Below are 16295 nucleotides of genomic sequence, written 5' to 3' on the forward strand. Positions count from 1 at the left end.
CAGTCTCCCTCCGCGGTCCCCAGGCTTTCGTCGGTTCCGCGAGCTTGGAATGCGAAATCAAACGCAGACACATCCACTGACCAAAGTATTAAAACTGATGAGTAAATGACTTTCACCGCTCCCACTTCAGGCTTTCAAGCCCCTTAACAAGTCAGTCGGTCCATGAGGGAAAAAAAAAAAAGGGGGAGGCAATAAAGTCAACGCTCAACTTTTCCACCGGACTGCATGTGAAATTATGAGACAATTGCCACGACTTAATAAACAAAAGAGATGGAAGTAGCAGCTGACCCGGCACGGGTGAGTGAGAAAATAACGCTCGTTTAGTCCCCAAAGCGTTGTGACCGTTACAAATGAGCGCAGTAGGAAACCAGACCTCCTTTTCACAACCTCCCTCAATCTTTCCCCTTCTGCTACTTGAGAAAAACCCAAATTTATGCATTCAAAGTGCTTTTGTTTTAATTACCGGCCTGACGGTCTCGCTGTAGGGGCACGAGTCCCAGTCGGATCGTCGGGAGCGAGAGACTGCCTGCTGTTCAGCCTTCTTTTAATGGGAATTTCTGTTGCTCTTAAGTATTTCTGCAGATCCACACAGCTGCCCAATGGGGTAGCGTGAAGCTGGGGCTCTATCGCTTCTTGAAGTCTTCTGAGGGCACATTATATGACCGTAGTAATGGCGATTATTATCCTCTTTATTGCTATTATCATTCAGCGGTCCAAGGGTGGTCCGAACAGGCTTCTAACCGCTCATTAGCTTGTAGTAGCACAGCCAAACATTTCTAGAAAACAGGGCAAGACTCCTCTGAAATCAATGCATAAAACAGATCAATGAAGACCCACCAAAACAGGTACGGTTAGTCAAAAAATGCAGTCCTTTATTTGGCTAAAAATGTAGGTGATCTTCTAGCTGGTTCATTTATTTAGCTAAGAAACAGATTAGTCATGACATCAGTTTCTTGCACATACATTAAGTACATTTCCATCTCACAGTTTTCTCTCTAATCGAACCCTTATAAACTACAAGAACTGACCGAACTAGAAACATTACGTAGATTTTCCTTTTCCCGCTCACTTCCATCGCAGACGTGTTTGATTCCACCGACTGACCCAACGATAAGCTTTTAATAATAAATAAAGGAGTGCTCAAGGTTGAATCGCGAAACCTGGAATGGTTCGGGGTGTCCGAAGCCTATTCGGAGACCTCAAAACAATACAAAGATGGATGAACTGATATAGAGGTGGTTGGGTTGGGTGGTCTGGTCTGTGGGTGGTGGTGATGGTGGTGGTGGTGTACTCTAGTGAGCAGGGAGAGCTGCCATGGTGTTGTGGTGACAGAGGTTGTGGGAAGGGGGGGACAGAGCTGAGGTTTAAGACATGGTGATCTGCATGGACTCCAACATTTCCTCCACCGCCTTCACTGAGCATTTGTTCTCCTTCTTCCCACGGCCCGCCATCTAGGAGAAACAGACAGAGAGGGGTTGGTGAAAGGACATCATTCCATTTACAATGTTTTTGGACGTATTACGTTTTAACACAAATATTGTGGTGCGACAGATTCCATGACATACTAATGCTTGAAGTATTTGTGTACGATTCCCATATCTCCTTACAGGAGCTGCATTCATAAAACACTCCAGACTTTTTCTGAGAGGGTGAAGAGTATGCAATGACCATTGTTACAAATCTTTAAAATTTACAGGATTAGATTCACCTCAGTCGAAAAAGAAATGAAGGTTTTTGAGGAAAACATTCAAGGGTTTTTCTCCATATGGTGGACTTCAATGGGGATCAGCAGGTTGAAGGTCCAAATTGCCATTTCAATGCAGCTTCAAAGGGCTCTACATGATCCCAGCTGAGAAATAAGGGTCCTGTCTAGCGAAATGATCGGTCCAAAAAAAAAAAATAATAATAATAATTCTATACTTTCAAACCTTATCTTGCACTAGCTTTGCGATGAGCATCTATGATTTCAAACATTAAGTATACACATTGGAAAAGTCACACGTGGTTAGTTCTTCCTCTGTGTCATGTGTGACCTTTCCAACGTGACTACGTAATGCATGAAGTCTTGGAAGCAGAGCTAGTGCAATAAGAGCATTTGTGGTTAGAAAGTATTTACATTTTTATTTTTTATATTCCTCGGCTGGGATCGCGTCGAGCCCTTTGAAGCTGCATTGAAACTCATTGATCCACTATATGGAATAAAAAATCCTGGAACGATTTCCTTAAAACCCTTAATTTCTTTTCAACTGAATAAAGAGAAGACATGAACATCTAGAATGACATAGGGGTGAGTAAATTATCAGGAAATTTAAATTATGGAGTGAAACATTCCTTTAGGGCTCTATCCAGGATGCCTAAATTAGACAATGCACCTATTTTAGTAACCAAAATAGTACATAGGATATTTTAAAGACACTGCTGTCATTATTGCTGTCATTTTATTACTGTCATTACACTACAGACATAATAAACAATTACAATATTATCTGGAAAATAGTATTATTAATTTTCAAAAATTCTAAATTATTCACATAGCACTTTTTACAATAAATATAAAGTTTTGCGCTCAAGTTCACAGAGACTGAGACAGCAGAAAGCACATCCTGTTTGCTTAAATTATTTTACAAAAGCACAATGTTTCGTTGTTATTGTAAGTGCACAAATAAACGTAGAGTCTTTACAGATTCGAAAGATGTATTACTGTTATCTGTATTACCAAAAATGACGGAGTATTTTAAGTGCAAGCTACTATTCAGATTCCACACTCTGCACAGACACTTGAATAGCACACATTGTGCTAATATTAGATTGAGCGGCCAGGTAAAGTTGCTACTACATACATCTTTCAGATGAAAATCCATATTTGAGGTCGATGAATGATAGGTGAGCATTTGGATGTCTTGCCGGATGTACTACATTACCACATAGAACAGCCGTTAACAATCTGTCCGACTGTGTGACTTTGCCATTTCCTGTAGACATTTTTTTCTGCGACTAATAAAATTTGGTCGAGCAAGCCCCTAGTGATGGTTAGTCGACTACTAGGGTGCACCCCTAGTAACTACAGTCTATGAAAAATTTTATTTAAATTTACATTTTCAATTTTATTCCTTTGAAAACTGGCTCAAAAATAGTTTGAATGGTGATGACGTCTTTGGCTGCACTAGTAGAGTAATTGAGATGCCGCCGCAGGTCTCTCTTCCTCTCTCCTTGTTCGTCCTATGTGAGTAAAAGGATTGGAGGGATACTACGGCCTAATGAGTCACCAACTTACAAGCTCACTCACAAAGACCCATTAGCCAACAGCCCCCATGGCCAAGCATACTTACTCACACGCTTTTGCCACATCCGCCTCTGACTCATCTGCTAAGAGTCCCTCTGCCTTGCTCAAACTGGACAAATTGAGCATATCGGCTAAAGCTCACTTCTCTATCCTTCCCTCCAGCAACTGACATAAACTAATCCACTATCCATTAAAGGATGTGCTCTCCGTTTCTCCTCATTAGTCACATCCAACTTCTGTGACGTATCCCGATCATCACAGCAACTCCAGTTGAAGTTGTTTTAGAGGAAATTATAAGGTCAAGGCTTGGCTGGTTAGCATATCCCCTGCTGTTAGATGCTGTTACTACATCAAAAATGAGCATCATGATGATAATTACACTATTTTAGTAGTCACATGATTCTTCAGTGTCATATGATTCTTCAGAAATCATTCTAATATGCCGATTTCAGATTTCAAACTGCGCCAGGCAAACAACTGCCACTGAACTGAATGGGAATGCTAACAGGCCACTTTCGCCAGGTATTCTAGACCTCCTCGTAGGAAACATCTGCATCGTAATAGGCTGTGGGTGTGCTTGAAGAAGGAAGGAGCCAGCCATCCTAGTGAACTCATTGGGTAAACAGAAAAAAGCACACAAAGCATGGCCGAGAGAGCATGGCAGTGCCGTTTCTGAGCTTGGCAGTGCATATCTGTGTCTTTTCAAGTAATTCATGGGTCCCGCTGGACATGTACACATACAGAGAGACAAATGTTATTTTCTTACTGGGAAACATCGCTAGATTAATGGAGCTGATATGTGGTCTGTGCCAGGCTGCCGTTCCCAGCATTCTCACAAAATCCCCACATTGTTGTGCAAGTGAGCTGTGTGGTTTCTTCTGAATGATGGATTCCATCACGTTTCAGATGAGTGCAAAAGTCAAGGGCATCTACAAATGCTGCTACTCGATGTTCAGCAGTCTAAGCATACTGTACATTTCAAAGCAGTTAGACATGTAAACATACTGACTTAGTGCCAATGTTTTCATGTTTGCACTGATTGCTGCAAACAAGCGACTGGGTAATTGCGATTACTCACTCATAAAATCAAGCAATATGCGTGTGCATTTTGTTTCTGAGTGGTCTATGATGATCCGACCCTGTCGTATCGCTGAATCTGCTTTGAGTGAGGGCTACGGCATTACGCATCAGAAGCCCTCTGCTGCACCCTAATCCATCAGTGAAGTGAGTCATCCGTCTGTATGACTATTATGAAACGTGGACTGACTCAGGCCTTGACAGCCGCTGTGGCTGAGTGATATCAGCAGTGAATTATTAGCTCTATATTGAGAGAGAAGGATGAAGTTAATGTATTTATGCTCAAAGTCAAACACAGAAAGCACTAAGAGGAAAAAGAAGTGAGTTGAGTAGAAAATGTGCCATCAAATTCAATTCGAACAATTGTCCGAGGACGTCAACCGCGGCCGGAAAGTGACTTGCCAGTACCATCAAATAAAGGCACGCAGACCGACAGAGGTTGGAGGCACAGTTAACCTCCAGAAGACCTCATCAATCAAAGCTACTCTGCTAAAGGGTGACTCAACTTCTCTTTGAAAGACCTCAGAAGTTCTTCAAAGCAAGGAATACAACAGGTTACGCTGACCTCCCAATACAACCAAGGTGCTTTCAGGTACAGTGAACAAGGTTCAGGATAAATGGCTTATTCTGAACAGCCTTAGGTTCATTCTTTCGTGCATATTCAAAGCCGTTTCACCTTATCCGTGTTACTAGAGGACACACGATTCTAGCACAGCATTTCAAGCTTCCAGCATTCTCTTATAGGCAAGATCAAAGTCTCTGACTCATCTTGTATGTCAAAAAAAACTATGTGTCATATCACCAACACTGTCAGCAGATATCTGTTGTTTTGACAAAACACTGTACATAACACCTTGTCTTAAAAGGAACCCAGTGTATTAAGACTTGTATGGCTTAATATAACTTAAATGATGTCTCTTAGGGTGTGTTCACACTTGTCATGTTTGGTCTGATTAACACGCTGCCATCCAAACCCTGATGCACACCAAACAAGCAGACCGAGACTGCTAAAAAGATGGGTCTCTGTCCACTTCCAAACAAACTCTATGTGAGGTTCGACTGAAATATGAACGTGACATGGACCAAATGCTTCTAAACGAACCAAAAACAGGAAGTAATGGCAAGATGGGTTGTGGCTAGAAGGGATACAGCTCTGACTGGAAACTAACAATAAAATTGAATTTTCTACCTATTAGATAGTGTTTTATTAACGTCTACACCTACCCTAACCCTAAACCTAGCTCTTACTATAATACTAAAACAATATTACTGTTGTACAGTGTGACAAAAATTATGCTAGATTGATGTGCGCATGCCCAGTAGCCACAGCTGTCTACCTTCTAGCCTTAACCGACAAGATGCAACACTATGCAACATGATTTCACAAAGGGAACAAGTGGTGTACCCAAAACAAAATGAGCAAAGAGCAAACATGGAGCAACAAGGAGGTAAGTGCTATTATGAGCTCTTTGTGAGTTCGCAGGTGGTGAAAATAAAATCATATACACGCAACGAGCGCATTAGCCTAGCAGACAGCATTAGGTATATTTGACTTAAAGCCTTTTGTTTGGAGTGTTCAATGAGGTCCTTTACAAAATATACGTCATTCAACCCAACCTTTGTGAACGTATCACTATGCCTTTACGTTCGGTATCTTTAGGTTCGCTGTCAAAAATGCCAGTGTGAACACTAAGCGGACCAGGGCCAAATGTATCATTTTCCTTTTTAGTCCGGACCAAATGAACCAAACTACAAATGTAAACACAGCCTTAATGAAATTCATAGTAGAAAACCCATGAAAAATGTATGTTATTTTTTAAAAAATCCACATTGTTTTATACATATTATGGCTAATAGGGGGCAACACTATTTTGATGATGTGAAATGGTTGCACTACTAGCATTAGCTAGTAGCACTACAATTTTCTGCTGGCGCTACCTTGTTGCTATTTTTACCTCAATGCAACTCGGCATACACAAACTCTGAGACGATTCCACACTGTGCGGCTTTTGATTGTAATTTTCAGTTGAAAGGCAACAATAGAAGCGATGTAAATCTTCACTGTTTTCCTAGCAATAAGAAGAGGAGAAAATAATTGAAAGATGACTGGATGAATAAAACTTCTTAAAAGACCTGCGTCTTTGTTCTCTCCACTTTAGCCCTAATGCCACTAAGGCTTTTAGTAGAGCACAGCTAGTGAATGAGCTTATAAATGGCAGAGACAAGAAACGCTAGATGCCATCCTGGAAGGATGTAAACATGCCAACGCTTGTCATGACGTCACAGCCAGTGAAGGAGTTTCTCAGCGTGGATTTCACTCAATATCCAGGGGCATTCAGACTCCTTGTGGGAAAAAAAAAAAAAATCGATTGGTTCGCCATCTGGTTTCAGCCTACATTTATATCCATTGCAAACTGTAAGCTCTTCCAGTAACTGTGGTCATCATATCAGTATTTTATTTTCCGAGTTGTATTGTGGCAAAAATAGCAACAGGTAGTGCCAATAGCCCACTGAATGCAACCATCTGACGTCATCGAAATAATGGTGTCCCCCATAGTCCGAAATATGTATAAAGCAATGCATATTGTTTTAAATAATGTAAACCTGTCATGGATTTTCTACTACATATTTGAGTAAGAAGGATCATTTGTGTTATATTAAGCCATACAAGTCTTCTTGTGCCTCCTTAAAAGTCTTCCCTTTAACCCTAACCAGAAACCTAACCTTTTTGCTGTTCCAAACTTTGACTTACTTTCATCTGTGGAACAAAAAGGATTTTCTAAAGAATGGTTTTGGCCATACAGTGAAAGTCAGTGAAAGTCGTCTTTTGTGCTCCACAGAAAAAAATGATATAGATTTAGAATGACATGAGGGTGAGTACATGACAGAAATTTCCTTTTTGGGTAAACTACATGTAAACTACATGACGTCAAGTTTTGAGCATCAAAGGATGTTTCCAACCTTACTGAATGCGAAATGTTGCATGAAGTGACTATCAATCAGCCAATCAATCAAACCGTATTTTATGTTTAAAGTAAAACTACATGGAGCATGACTTTTTTTCCAATTAGATTTCACTGTGGGAGGGACTACCAGGCACAATGCGTCAAAAATAGGAACCAAGCACCGTCACAAAGTCTTGACGCAGGATGCTGCTGACGTTATGCTTAGGACACGGTGTCAGAACAGCTGCCATCCATAAGCAATGACGTTCTTGTGAGTAAAGTCTCTCCTGAGGCATACAGATCAGTAAATAAAGGAATCTAGAACGATACAGAAGATGATTGTGTGAAGAAAGAACGAAAGGAACATTAATATCCGTTATTGGGTGGTCTGGAAATTCCAACAGAAATCCGGCCAAGTTTTAAACCACCCAGAGGCTAGAAGACCACAAGGTCGATATGTTACTTCTGAAAGTGGAAAACAGTCCTTGGATATTTAATTCTATAAAAGAAATTTAAAAACGTAACAATGCACATTTTACAGGCGCCGAGACATAGACCCAAAAATGAAAACTGTCTTTATTTACTCGTGTCCAAACCTGTTGAGGTTTCAGTATTATGAAAGTCAACTGAATGCAAAGTTTTGTATGGACAAAAACAGCTGAAACACTCTTTAAAATATCTTGTTTGTCTGTTCTATAAAAGAGTGAATGTCATACAGGTTTGGAACGACATGAGGGTGAGTAAGTGCTAAAAATGTTCATTTTTGGGTGAACGGCAAGATATAGTTCATTCAGATCAGACTCTGGTCTTGTGGTGAACCTCTGAAGATGAACAACCAACATGTCAAAGAAAAGAGGGCTCCATCAAAAGTGTGTGACAAGAGTCCTCCAACCGCACAGGAAACACTCCAAGGGCACACTTATGTGTGTGTGTGGCCCCTGACGGCCCTACTTGCTGACTAAGGGCCCCTTTATTACACTTTAAACTGTCAATCCTTAAAAAAGCAATGTATATCACTCTGTTGGCAGTTAAGATTTCTTATAAATGTATAATATTTATGTTCTGTGTACCATGGCAACAGCATAAACCGCTTTAGTGATACCATGCGCGGCACTTCACTTTTTCCTCTCTTCTGCTATCATTATTGCCTCCCTTTGCAGCCGTGGTGTACGCGCTGCATATTTTCCCCTTGCTAACTCCCGAGGCCTGTGTTTGGCACCAGCTGTTATGCTTCATAGGGATAGTGGCGCTTTAACATGCAGACATAGAAAACAGCTGCGTAACACAATGCCAGGCCCTGTGGGCTTAAGTCAACACATTAGCTGCGCTCTGCCCAGGCACGCGTGTTCAGCACAGACCCAGCGTGAAGGCACGGCATACGCTCACTGTCTGGGGATGTACTCCACTGTCTGTATATCAGACTGCGCCTGCAAGACAGAAAAAGAAAGAACCCAGGCAGCCAAACGGCACTGCCAGCAACCAGGGCTGGGCAGTATGACTAGGTAGAGACTGTGCTTTACCACAATATAACTATGGCATGATTTAAAGGATCCAGCATCAAATACCTTACATATTTTACAAAGGCTTCAAAATAGTATTTGCTATAATTCATAGCAGAAAAATGAAACAACGCCAATAATACAAAAAATTACACTACAAAGGGTATAAATCACTAGTTTTCTAAAGAATCATTGTCCAACAACAACAGCAGCAGGTAAAGATATAGCGGTAGTCTGCGTCTCTTTTGCCTACCCTGAGCCCACTGAGTTTTAACAGATCCTCTAAAGCATGCTGTGAGTTTGTTGGGGGGTCATTGAGAATGAATGCAGGAAATTAATGTGAGAGAAGGCAATGCCTTCATCATGATATGATTGGATATGACTGGTTATCATCTGCTGTGATTGGTTCATGCGATAAATCCCGCCTCTTGCGTTCGTGAATCAGTCTGAATTAAACGTTAATGGGAAGACTAATTTAAAAAAAGAAACTCAACAACTCACACACTTAGATATAAGCATTTTTAACATCAAAAAACTTAAAATGGTTTAAAAACATGATCTGTGGACGTTTTTAGTGAGTACCCAACTTGGTGGAATTTAAATTGAAATCAGCATTTACTGAATTTTGATGACGGATGATCCTAAAAATAGTTAAAAGTTCACTATTAAAAAGAACTGCTGAACATAAGTTTAAAAATAAAATATTTAAACCGTTACTGCCTTGAGTTATTATTTAGGAATAAATGTAAAATGCTACTAACTAAAAAAACACTAACTTGAGATTCATTCTTGGCTTTAATAAATGCAATATTGATTACATTAATGTAAAAAAAAAGGAAATATATAATTGTTCTTTTAATTTCTTTTTCCAATAGTGTAGGTAATGTTTATTTTACCTAGAAAATGTAAATGGAACATGAATTTACATTTAATTAAAAAAAAAAAAAAAAACTCTTCTCCCTCTCTCTCTCTCTATATATAAATTGATTAGGGATGTAACAATAGAAAAATCTCACAATACAATAATATCACAATATGAAGTCCACAATATTAAATTTATTGCGATATTAAAAAAGAACATTTTGTACATTTTAAAGTTAAATTCTTCTATCTAATGCACTTTGAGAATTCAAAATTAGTAGCTCCAACCTATGTTCTTAACTAAGAAAACTTGAGTCAGAAAAACTTTAAACGGGACTTAACCCTCTTTTCTGTTGAGATGTACTGTCTCAATTTTAAATGACAGGTTATGGTTTTAGAAATCAAACTAATTCGAATATAATGGTAATAATAACAACAATGTATACTTTTATACATTTATTTTATTGTTATTCCTATGACAGTAATAGCCATATATTATAAAATAACTGCACTGTAAAATGAATTAAAATTAAAATTTCAACTGTATTATTTTTCCTTACACTACAGATAGGAAATTACAATACTTCTTTCCTAATTTCTACACTTGAAAGAGATATTTTGAATTTGGACTGCAGTGGCATTTAAACCGCTCACTGTTAGCAATTCATACTGCACTGTTGTTGGTGCCAATAGCCTTTGCGGGCGTCCCGAGTTCGAATACCGCCTCGTGGACCTTTCCAAATCCCACCCCCATCTCGCTCTCCCACTTTGTCCAACTGCACTGTCCTATCTAAATAAAGGCATAAAAATGCCAAAAAGAAAAATAAAAACATACCGCATTTTTAAGCTTTTATTTTGACATAAACAACAGCAGAGCTTTTATTTTAAAGGAAACTCCAGCTTCAGTTAAAACAGGCTTACAAAAACACATCTCACTACAAATCTAGTGGAATGCTGTAATCATCAGCCACGAAAATAAAGCCTAACTGGTGGCCGTTGCATTTCCAAACATGCACTAAACTCACAGTACATGCAATAAACGAGTTCACTGCATTCATTCACTGTGAACTGAGCCGTTTTGTGGCGTGGAAAACATCATGAGCTGATCGCCTAAACGAAGTGTGCGCTTCGCTTTTAAACGCACAGTGAAAACAGGCTTGATGAAGGGATTAAGCCATACTGTGCTTCTTTCGGTGTTAGTTCGTTTGACAGACACTGTGCCAAAGCATAATGCCTCAAAACACAACGTTAAAGAACTTTTATGTTAGAATATTTTAAAAATCTACACTTTTTGGCCAGAAGACCTATATCTGTTCATATCAACAACTGACCACGATTATCGCAATACCACGATATTGATAATATCGTTACTCCCTAAAATTGATGATTCCACAGTTATGTAAAATTTTTCATCTCACCTGATAGGCTCTGCTAATCTGAGAAGCGGCCCACGCTGCATACTTCACATTGTCCTTCTTCACTTTTGCGCTAACTTTTGGACTGGCAGCGATGTGACTGGCCGACTGCGGGGAGAAGAGACAATAAACAAGGGTGAGATGGACCACAGTGTTGGGGGAAACACATAAAGATTAGAGCATCACTATTCCTGCAAAGCGTCAATAAAGAGTCATGAGATAAATACCCATCGGCTCCCACTTAAAGCCCACATAATGGAAGGGTGGCTAAACCGTGATGGCAATGGAGGGTATTTTTTAAAGGGTGGAAAATGTGATGGTTTTGAGCCTGGTTGAGTAGTCAAAAAAAAAAAAAAAAAAAAAAAAAGGCCAGGGCGCTGCGTTAACGCAGCTTGATGTGTCTCGCATCAGAGATAGAATAGGCGGTGCTGACAGGCCTGGGAGTGTCAGGGAGGCGGCGTGTGAACGGCATAGCGCAACGTGAATCATGCTCTCCAGCCGCTACAAGATCTCCGTTCCACAACCACAAATCCTCCATCTTTCCCTCGTTATTGCTATTAGACCCGCTCAGCAGAGATCGTAGAACTCTGTCGGCTAGCATGAAAGCCCTTCCCTGTGGATGTGCTGAAACTTTAACTGCACACCAATCAACCTCATCTCTGTTTCTGGCAGCAAACCCCACGGCTTCTGGATTTTGGGGTGTGTACGTTTGGTGAGATGCGGCAAATAGGCCCTGTTAAGGGAAATTTTTGGTCACAATATGTAATCACTTTATACTGTTTTTTTTTTTTTTTTTAGTCATAGTCTTTTTGAGAAAATGTCCTTTAAATTTAGTCAGTATGGACATTTATTCATCATTTTTATTGTTCATGAAAACAACATTTTACCTGACCTGAAAAAGAATGTGACAGGTGAAAAAAGTGTGACAGGTGAAAAATTGAAGCAAATACTTAAACATTTTTTGTTTATTTATATAGTACTATAGTATTTATTAATACTTTGAATTTGCTTTTTTTTTGTTTTTTTATAACTTTTCAGGGTTTTTAAAAAACACTAATTAACAAACATTTTCGTCAGCTGACAAACGTTAGTCGAGTCGGTCACAATCTCAATTTTTTTCCCCGGACGGTGTCACTTTTCGCTACATATGACCGGGTAACAGGCTCTTGGTTTTGTTGTACTGGCTGACATCCTGCTATTGCCGGCCTTGTTTCACGTGCAAATCGCACATCAAAGAGCGCTGATGACTGTCATGGTTCTGTGTTTGAACTACTGAAGCTTGCGTGTGTGCGTGTATGTTTGAACAGAGGGCCTGTGTGTGGCTCCCTGCGCTCCCTCTGTCGGCCTTCTGCCCCTGGCTGGCTGTTTGTGTTCATATGTCAGGAGTCACTTACAAATGATGCATTGGTGTTAATGGACAACTTCCTGTTTAAATAAATACAGATGAAAGGCTTATTCAGCGCACATATTGCCTGAACCTTTCCAGCAGAGCCACGTGTGACGGAGTGGTTGCCATTTCTCTACCATTCTTTTACTGTCAAAGGTTTGTTTATTTCTGGAATAAACAGAGAAATGCCCTACAAAGGTCCGGCGGGTTACGTTACAGCAAAAAAAATTGCGAGTCAGAGTTTTTCCAACACAGAGGCTGGAAACATCAATTGCAATTGCCCCTGTGTGAACCAATCACAGCCTCTGGATCAATTCACATGCACAAAAAAAGAGAAATAGAGAAGGTGTCTGTTTTCTGAACAGCTCACCATGTAAAGTCCGAACAAGGCCCTCATGTTTCTGTTGTTAAGCTTCAGTGCCTGCGCAAAATACTTCCTGGCCAGCTCGAGGTTTTCCAGACCTCCCTGGGTGTACTTTACCTGGGGGAGATTGCAGAGGAAACAGAAAGGTGATGTTGTGTTATAGGCACACTTAAAGCTGACATGAGATCTAAATAAACAGAACATGATCTAAATAAACAGGAAAATCCTACACAAGCATACAACATGATGGATGCAGTTAGTCATAGAGTGAAAACGGGCCAAAAGGGAGTTTTGGCTTAGAGAATGATGTGATTTCTGTGAAAGCCCGTTTCCGCCACTGAATAAAAATATAAAAAAAAGGTAATTACGACTTCACACAATTTCTCACTGATTTTTATTTCAGTTTACAGAATTGCATGATACAAACTTTCAATTTGGACTTTTTTTTCCCACAGAATTATAATATATAAATTCGCAATTGCAAGCAATGAAGTCAGAATTGCAAGATATAAACTCTTTTCTCAAATGCATGATATAAACTCCCAACTGCGATATATAAAGTCAGAATTCTGACTTTTTCACAGAACTGCGTGCTTGTATATTGCAATTCTGAATTTTTTTTTCTTGTAATTGTGATTTTGTCTCACAATTCTGACTTTTTTCTCAACTGTGTGATATAAATTCTCAACTGTGTGGTAGGTTTATATCTCACAATTCTGACAAAGCATTCAGAGAAAAAAGTCAGAATTGCCCGTTTATATAATTCAGACTTTTTTCTCATAATTGTGTGATATAAACTAGTATTAAACTACTTATAACTAATAGTAGAGTTATAAAGTCGCAATTCCGAGAAATAAGGTTAGAATTGTGAGATATAAACTTAAAGAAATTCTGACTTTCTTTTCAGATCTTTTTTCTCACAATTCTGACAAAAAAAAAAATCTGAATTCCATTGTATCACAATTTTGAGGGGGAAAAAAAAAAGAATTGTAAAAAACTGTGGGGGGCGGGGTGGACTGGACTGATGCCAACTTTTATGTGTATATATAGACTCTGTATATAGATATAGAAACTCCTCAACAAAAATGCTGCAACTTATCTATTTTATCAGCAAAATATTTATTTAAAACAGTAGGTTTTTTTTATATATATATATGTATTTCCTCTCTCTCTCTACATATTTTTTCTTACATTTGATCTATAAATTCAATTCAACCAAATTAAATAATTTACACTGAAAAAATATGACTTTATTAAATTATATTATGAGATTGTTTTAAATAAGAAATGATGGGGGGGAAATTATACTTTTAAACAAAATTAAACCGGCAGTAGGTGACAGCAAGTGAGTCATTGAGTCATTCATTCAAACAGCTGATTCATCAGATGTTTACACATGGGCTAATGAAACTTTGACTCAACTGATTTGCTCAAAACACTGAATTTTTCAGCAACGATGTTACATAGTTTATTTTGATAGATAAACTGTTTTTGTAGTTTTAAAAGAAAAAGCACTTTTGCAGTGCGTTCTTAAAGGGGTTGTCGGATGCCCATTTTCCACAAGTTGATATGATTCTTTAGGGTCTTAATGAAAAGTCTATAATATACTTTGTTTAAAAATTCTCAATTGTCGTGTAAAACAACACACTTTTTACCTTGCCAAAATCAGCTCTGCAAAAATCATCCCATTCTAAGGAATTGTTCCTTTAAATGCAAATGAGCTTTGCTCGCCCCGCCCCTCTCTTCTCTCTGCTGCTCTGAGATTGTTTACTTTAGCCATATTTAGTGCATTTAGCCGCGAAACTTGCTAACTAGCACGTTATTAGGAAAGGTGATTGCAGACATTCATTAAAAACCCTTATACTCACTTCTGCTGTAAGTGAAGCTGGATCACGAATGATTTGCGCGAACATAGACAGATATATGTAGATCGGGATGTGCATTCCATTCACAAACAAACAAACTGCATCTTCAGCGGCTCAGATGTCGGGAGTAAATGACGACCACTATGTTCATTATTACATCCAGCAACACAACACCTCAATCGCTCAATCTGAGATATTCTTGTCTAACTTACATCCCTGATCTGGCATCGAAACAATGGAGGTCAGACTGTTACAGCTGATCTGAGGTAAGACGCTCATGTCAATCAACTATTGTGGGAGTGGCCTCTGTCGGTGTGACGCCACAACAGCAAGCATCTGAGAATGGCTCGATTTGGAAAAAGGGGATATTATTTTTACAGATTAATTAAAAACCACTGCATGGATTTTTATCATTATAGGGTAGATACACACACTGATACATACACTGCCAACACTCATTAATGTTCAAACAACATGTAAAAGTAAACTTTGCATCTTATGACCCTTTTAATATAGAAGAAAAGCATTTTCGCATGCTGCAATAAATAGCTATTTTTCTGCACTAAACAAGTGAATTTTGGCAAGATATTTATTTATTTATTTTTTTTCAGATTTTTGAGCTTTTTCAATCTGTCAACTCTTTTTTTTGTCATGGCATAAATTATTTAAATCTCAACAAGTTAGGATGTATTGCCTCAGAAGGCACAATTACACATTTTTCTTAAAGAACAGTTAAATTGTTTCTTAAAAAAAAACAAACACCTTAACCTGTAATATTTGTTTCAGGCAGGGAGAAAGAAAGCTACTATACCTCGGCATACTGTTCGCAATACAGGTGATTATGTGGATTCGTCATCATCAGCTCTTCAAGACAAAAAGCAGCTTTTGCGTAACTGTGGGAATGAAACAAGAGAGAGAAAAATGGAGATCACTGAAAACATCTCCCAGTAGCTTTGTGGCTGATTATGCAAAGCAAGCCTCAGTCTCGTTGACAGTCAGGAGACGTGACAGTCTGAGGTTTCCCTTTCATCAGCTTTTATGAGGGTTAATGGAAATCTGTGTATGAACACCCATATGGTCAAATGAAAGAAGCTTTGCAACAGAGGTGGCGATCCTGCCCTAGATTCACCATGGCCTCTTTTCAGATGAATCTGGTCTACCAATCTGTCCCTGGGTTCTTCACTGCCATTTCGAGACTGTCCTAAGGTCATTCTCAAGCGCCGTTCCCACATGAGATCACCGCTGAGCCGCTGACCTCACACTAATTTACAATTTCATGTCTCAGACACTCTCTCCCTTATAAGTATACAACACAGGCCTGCACATTTCCCCACCAAAAAACCAAACAATTTCAAAAAGAACTTCAGGACTATTACGACAAAGCCACAAGACACAAAAATGGGCCAAATGTGTCCAAAAGCTGTGGACAGGGTTGAAAGCCTCGTTACCGCCTCAAGTCCCCGAAACCGCACGGCTTTTTTAGCTACCGTTAGCAAGCTTTCTGTCTCGTTATGTGCGAGGTCCACACATCGAAACCCACGTTGTACGTGCTCGCGCACACATATCAATTTATCACAACACATCAAATCGTATAACAGA

At 39.2% G+C, this 16295-nt stretch overlaps 1 protein-coding gene across 1 annotated transcript in view; it reads right to left on the reverse strand.

The window, feature by feature from the left end:
* Window positions 1–850: 850 nt before the first annotated feature.
* The window catches only part of emc2 (ER membrane protein complex subunit 2), a 43426-nt gene continuing 27981 nt past the window's right edge, over window positions 851–16295 (reverse strand). Inside the window, exons 8-11 of the mRNA XM_051131744.1 lie at window positions 15508–15589; window positions 12838–12948; window positions 11084–11188; window positions 851–1451 (exon numbers count right to left, since the gene is read on the reverse strand). Of these exons, the coding sequence (XP_050987701.1) occupies window positions 1365–1451; window positions 11084–11188; window positions 12838–12948; window positions 15508–15589 (385 nt within the window). The 3' untranslated portion in view covers window positions 851–1364. The remainder of the gene's footprint in view (window positions 1452–11083; window positions 11189–12837; window positions 12949–15507; window positions 15590–16295) is intronic.

Source organism: Labeo rohita, chromosome 16, assembly GCF_022985175.1.
Source record: "Labeo rohita strain BAU-BD-2019 chromosome 16, IGBB_LRoh.1.0, whole genome shotgun sequence".
Taxonomy (NCBI): domain Eukaryota; kingdom Metazoa; phylum Chordata; class Actinopteri; order Cypriniformes; family Cyprinidae; genus Labeo; species Labeo rohita.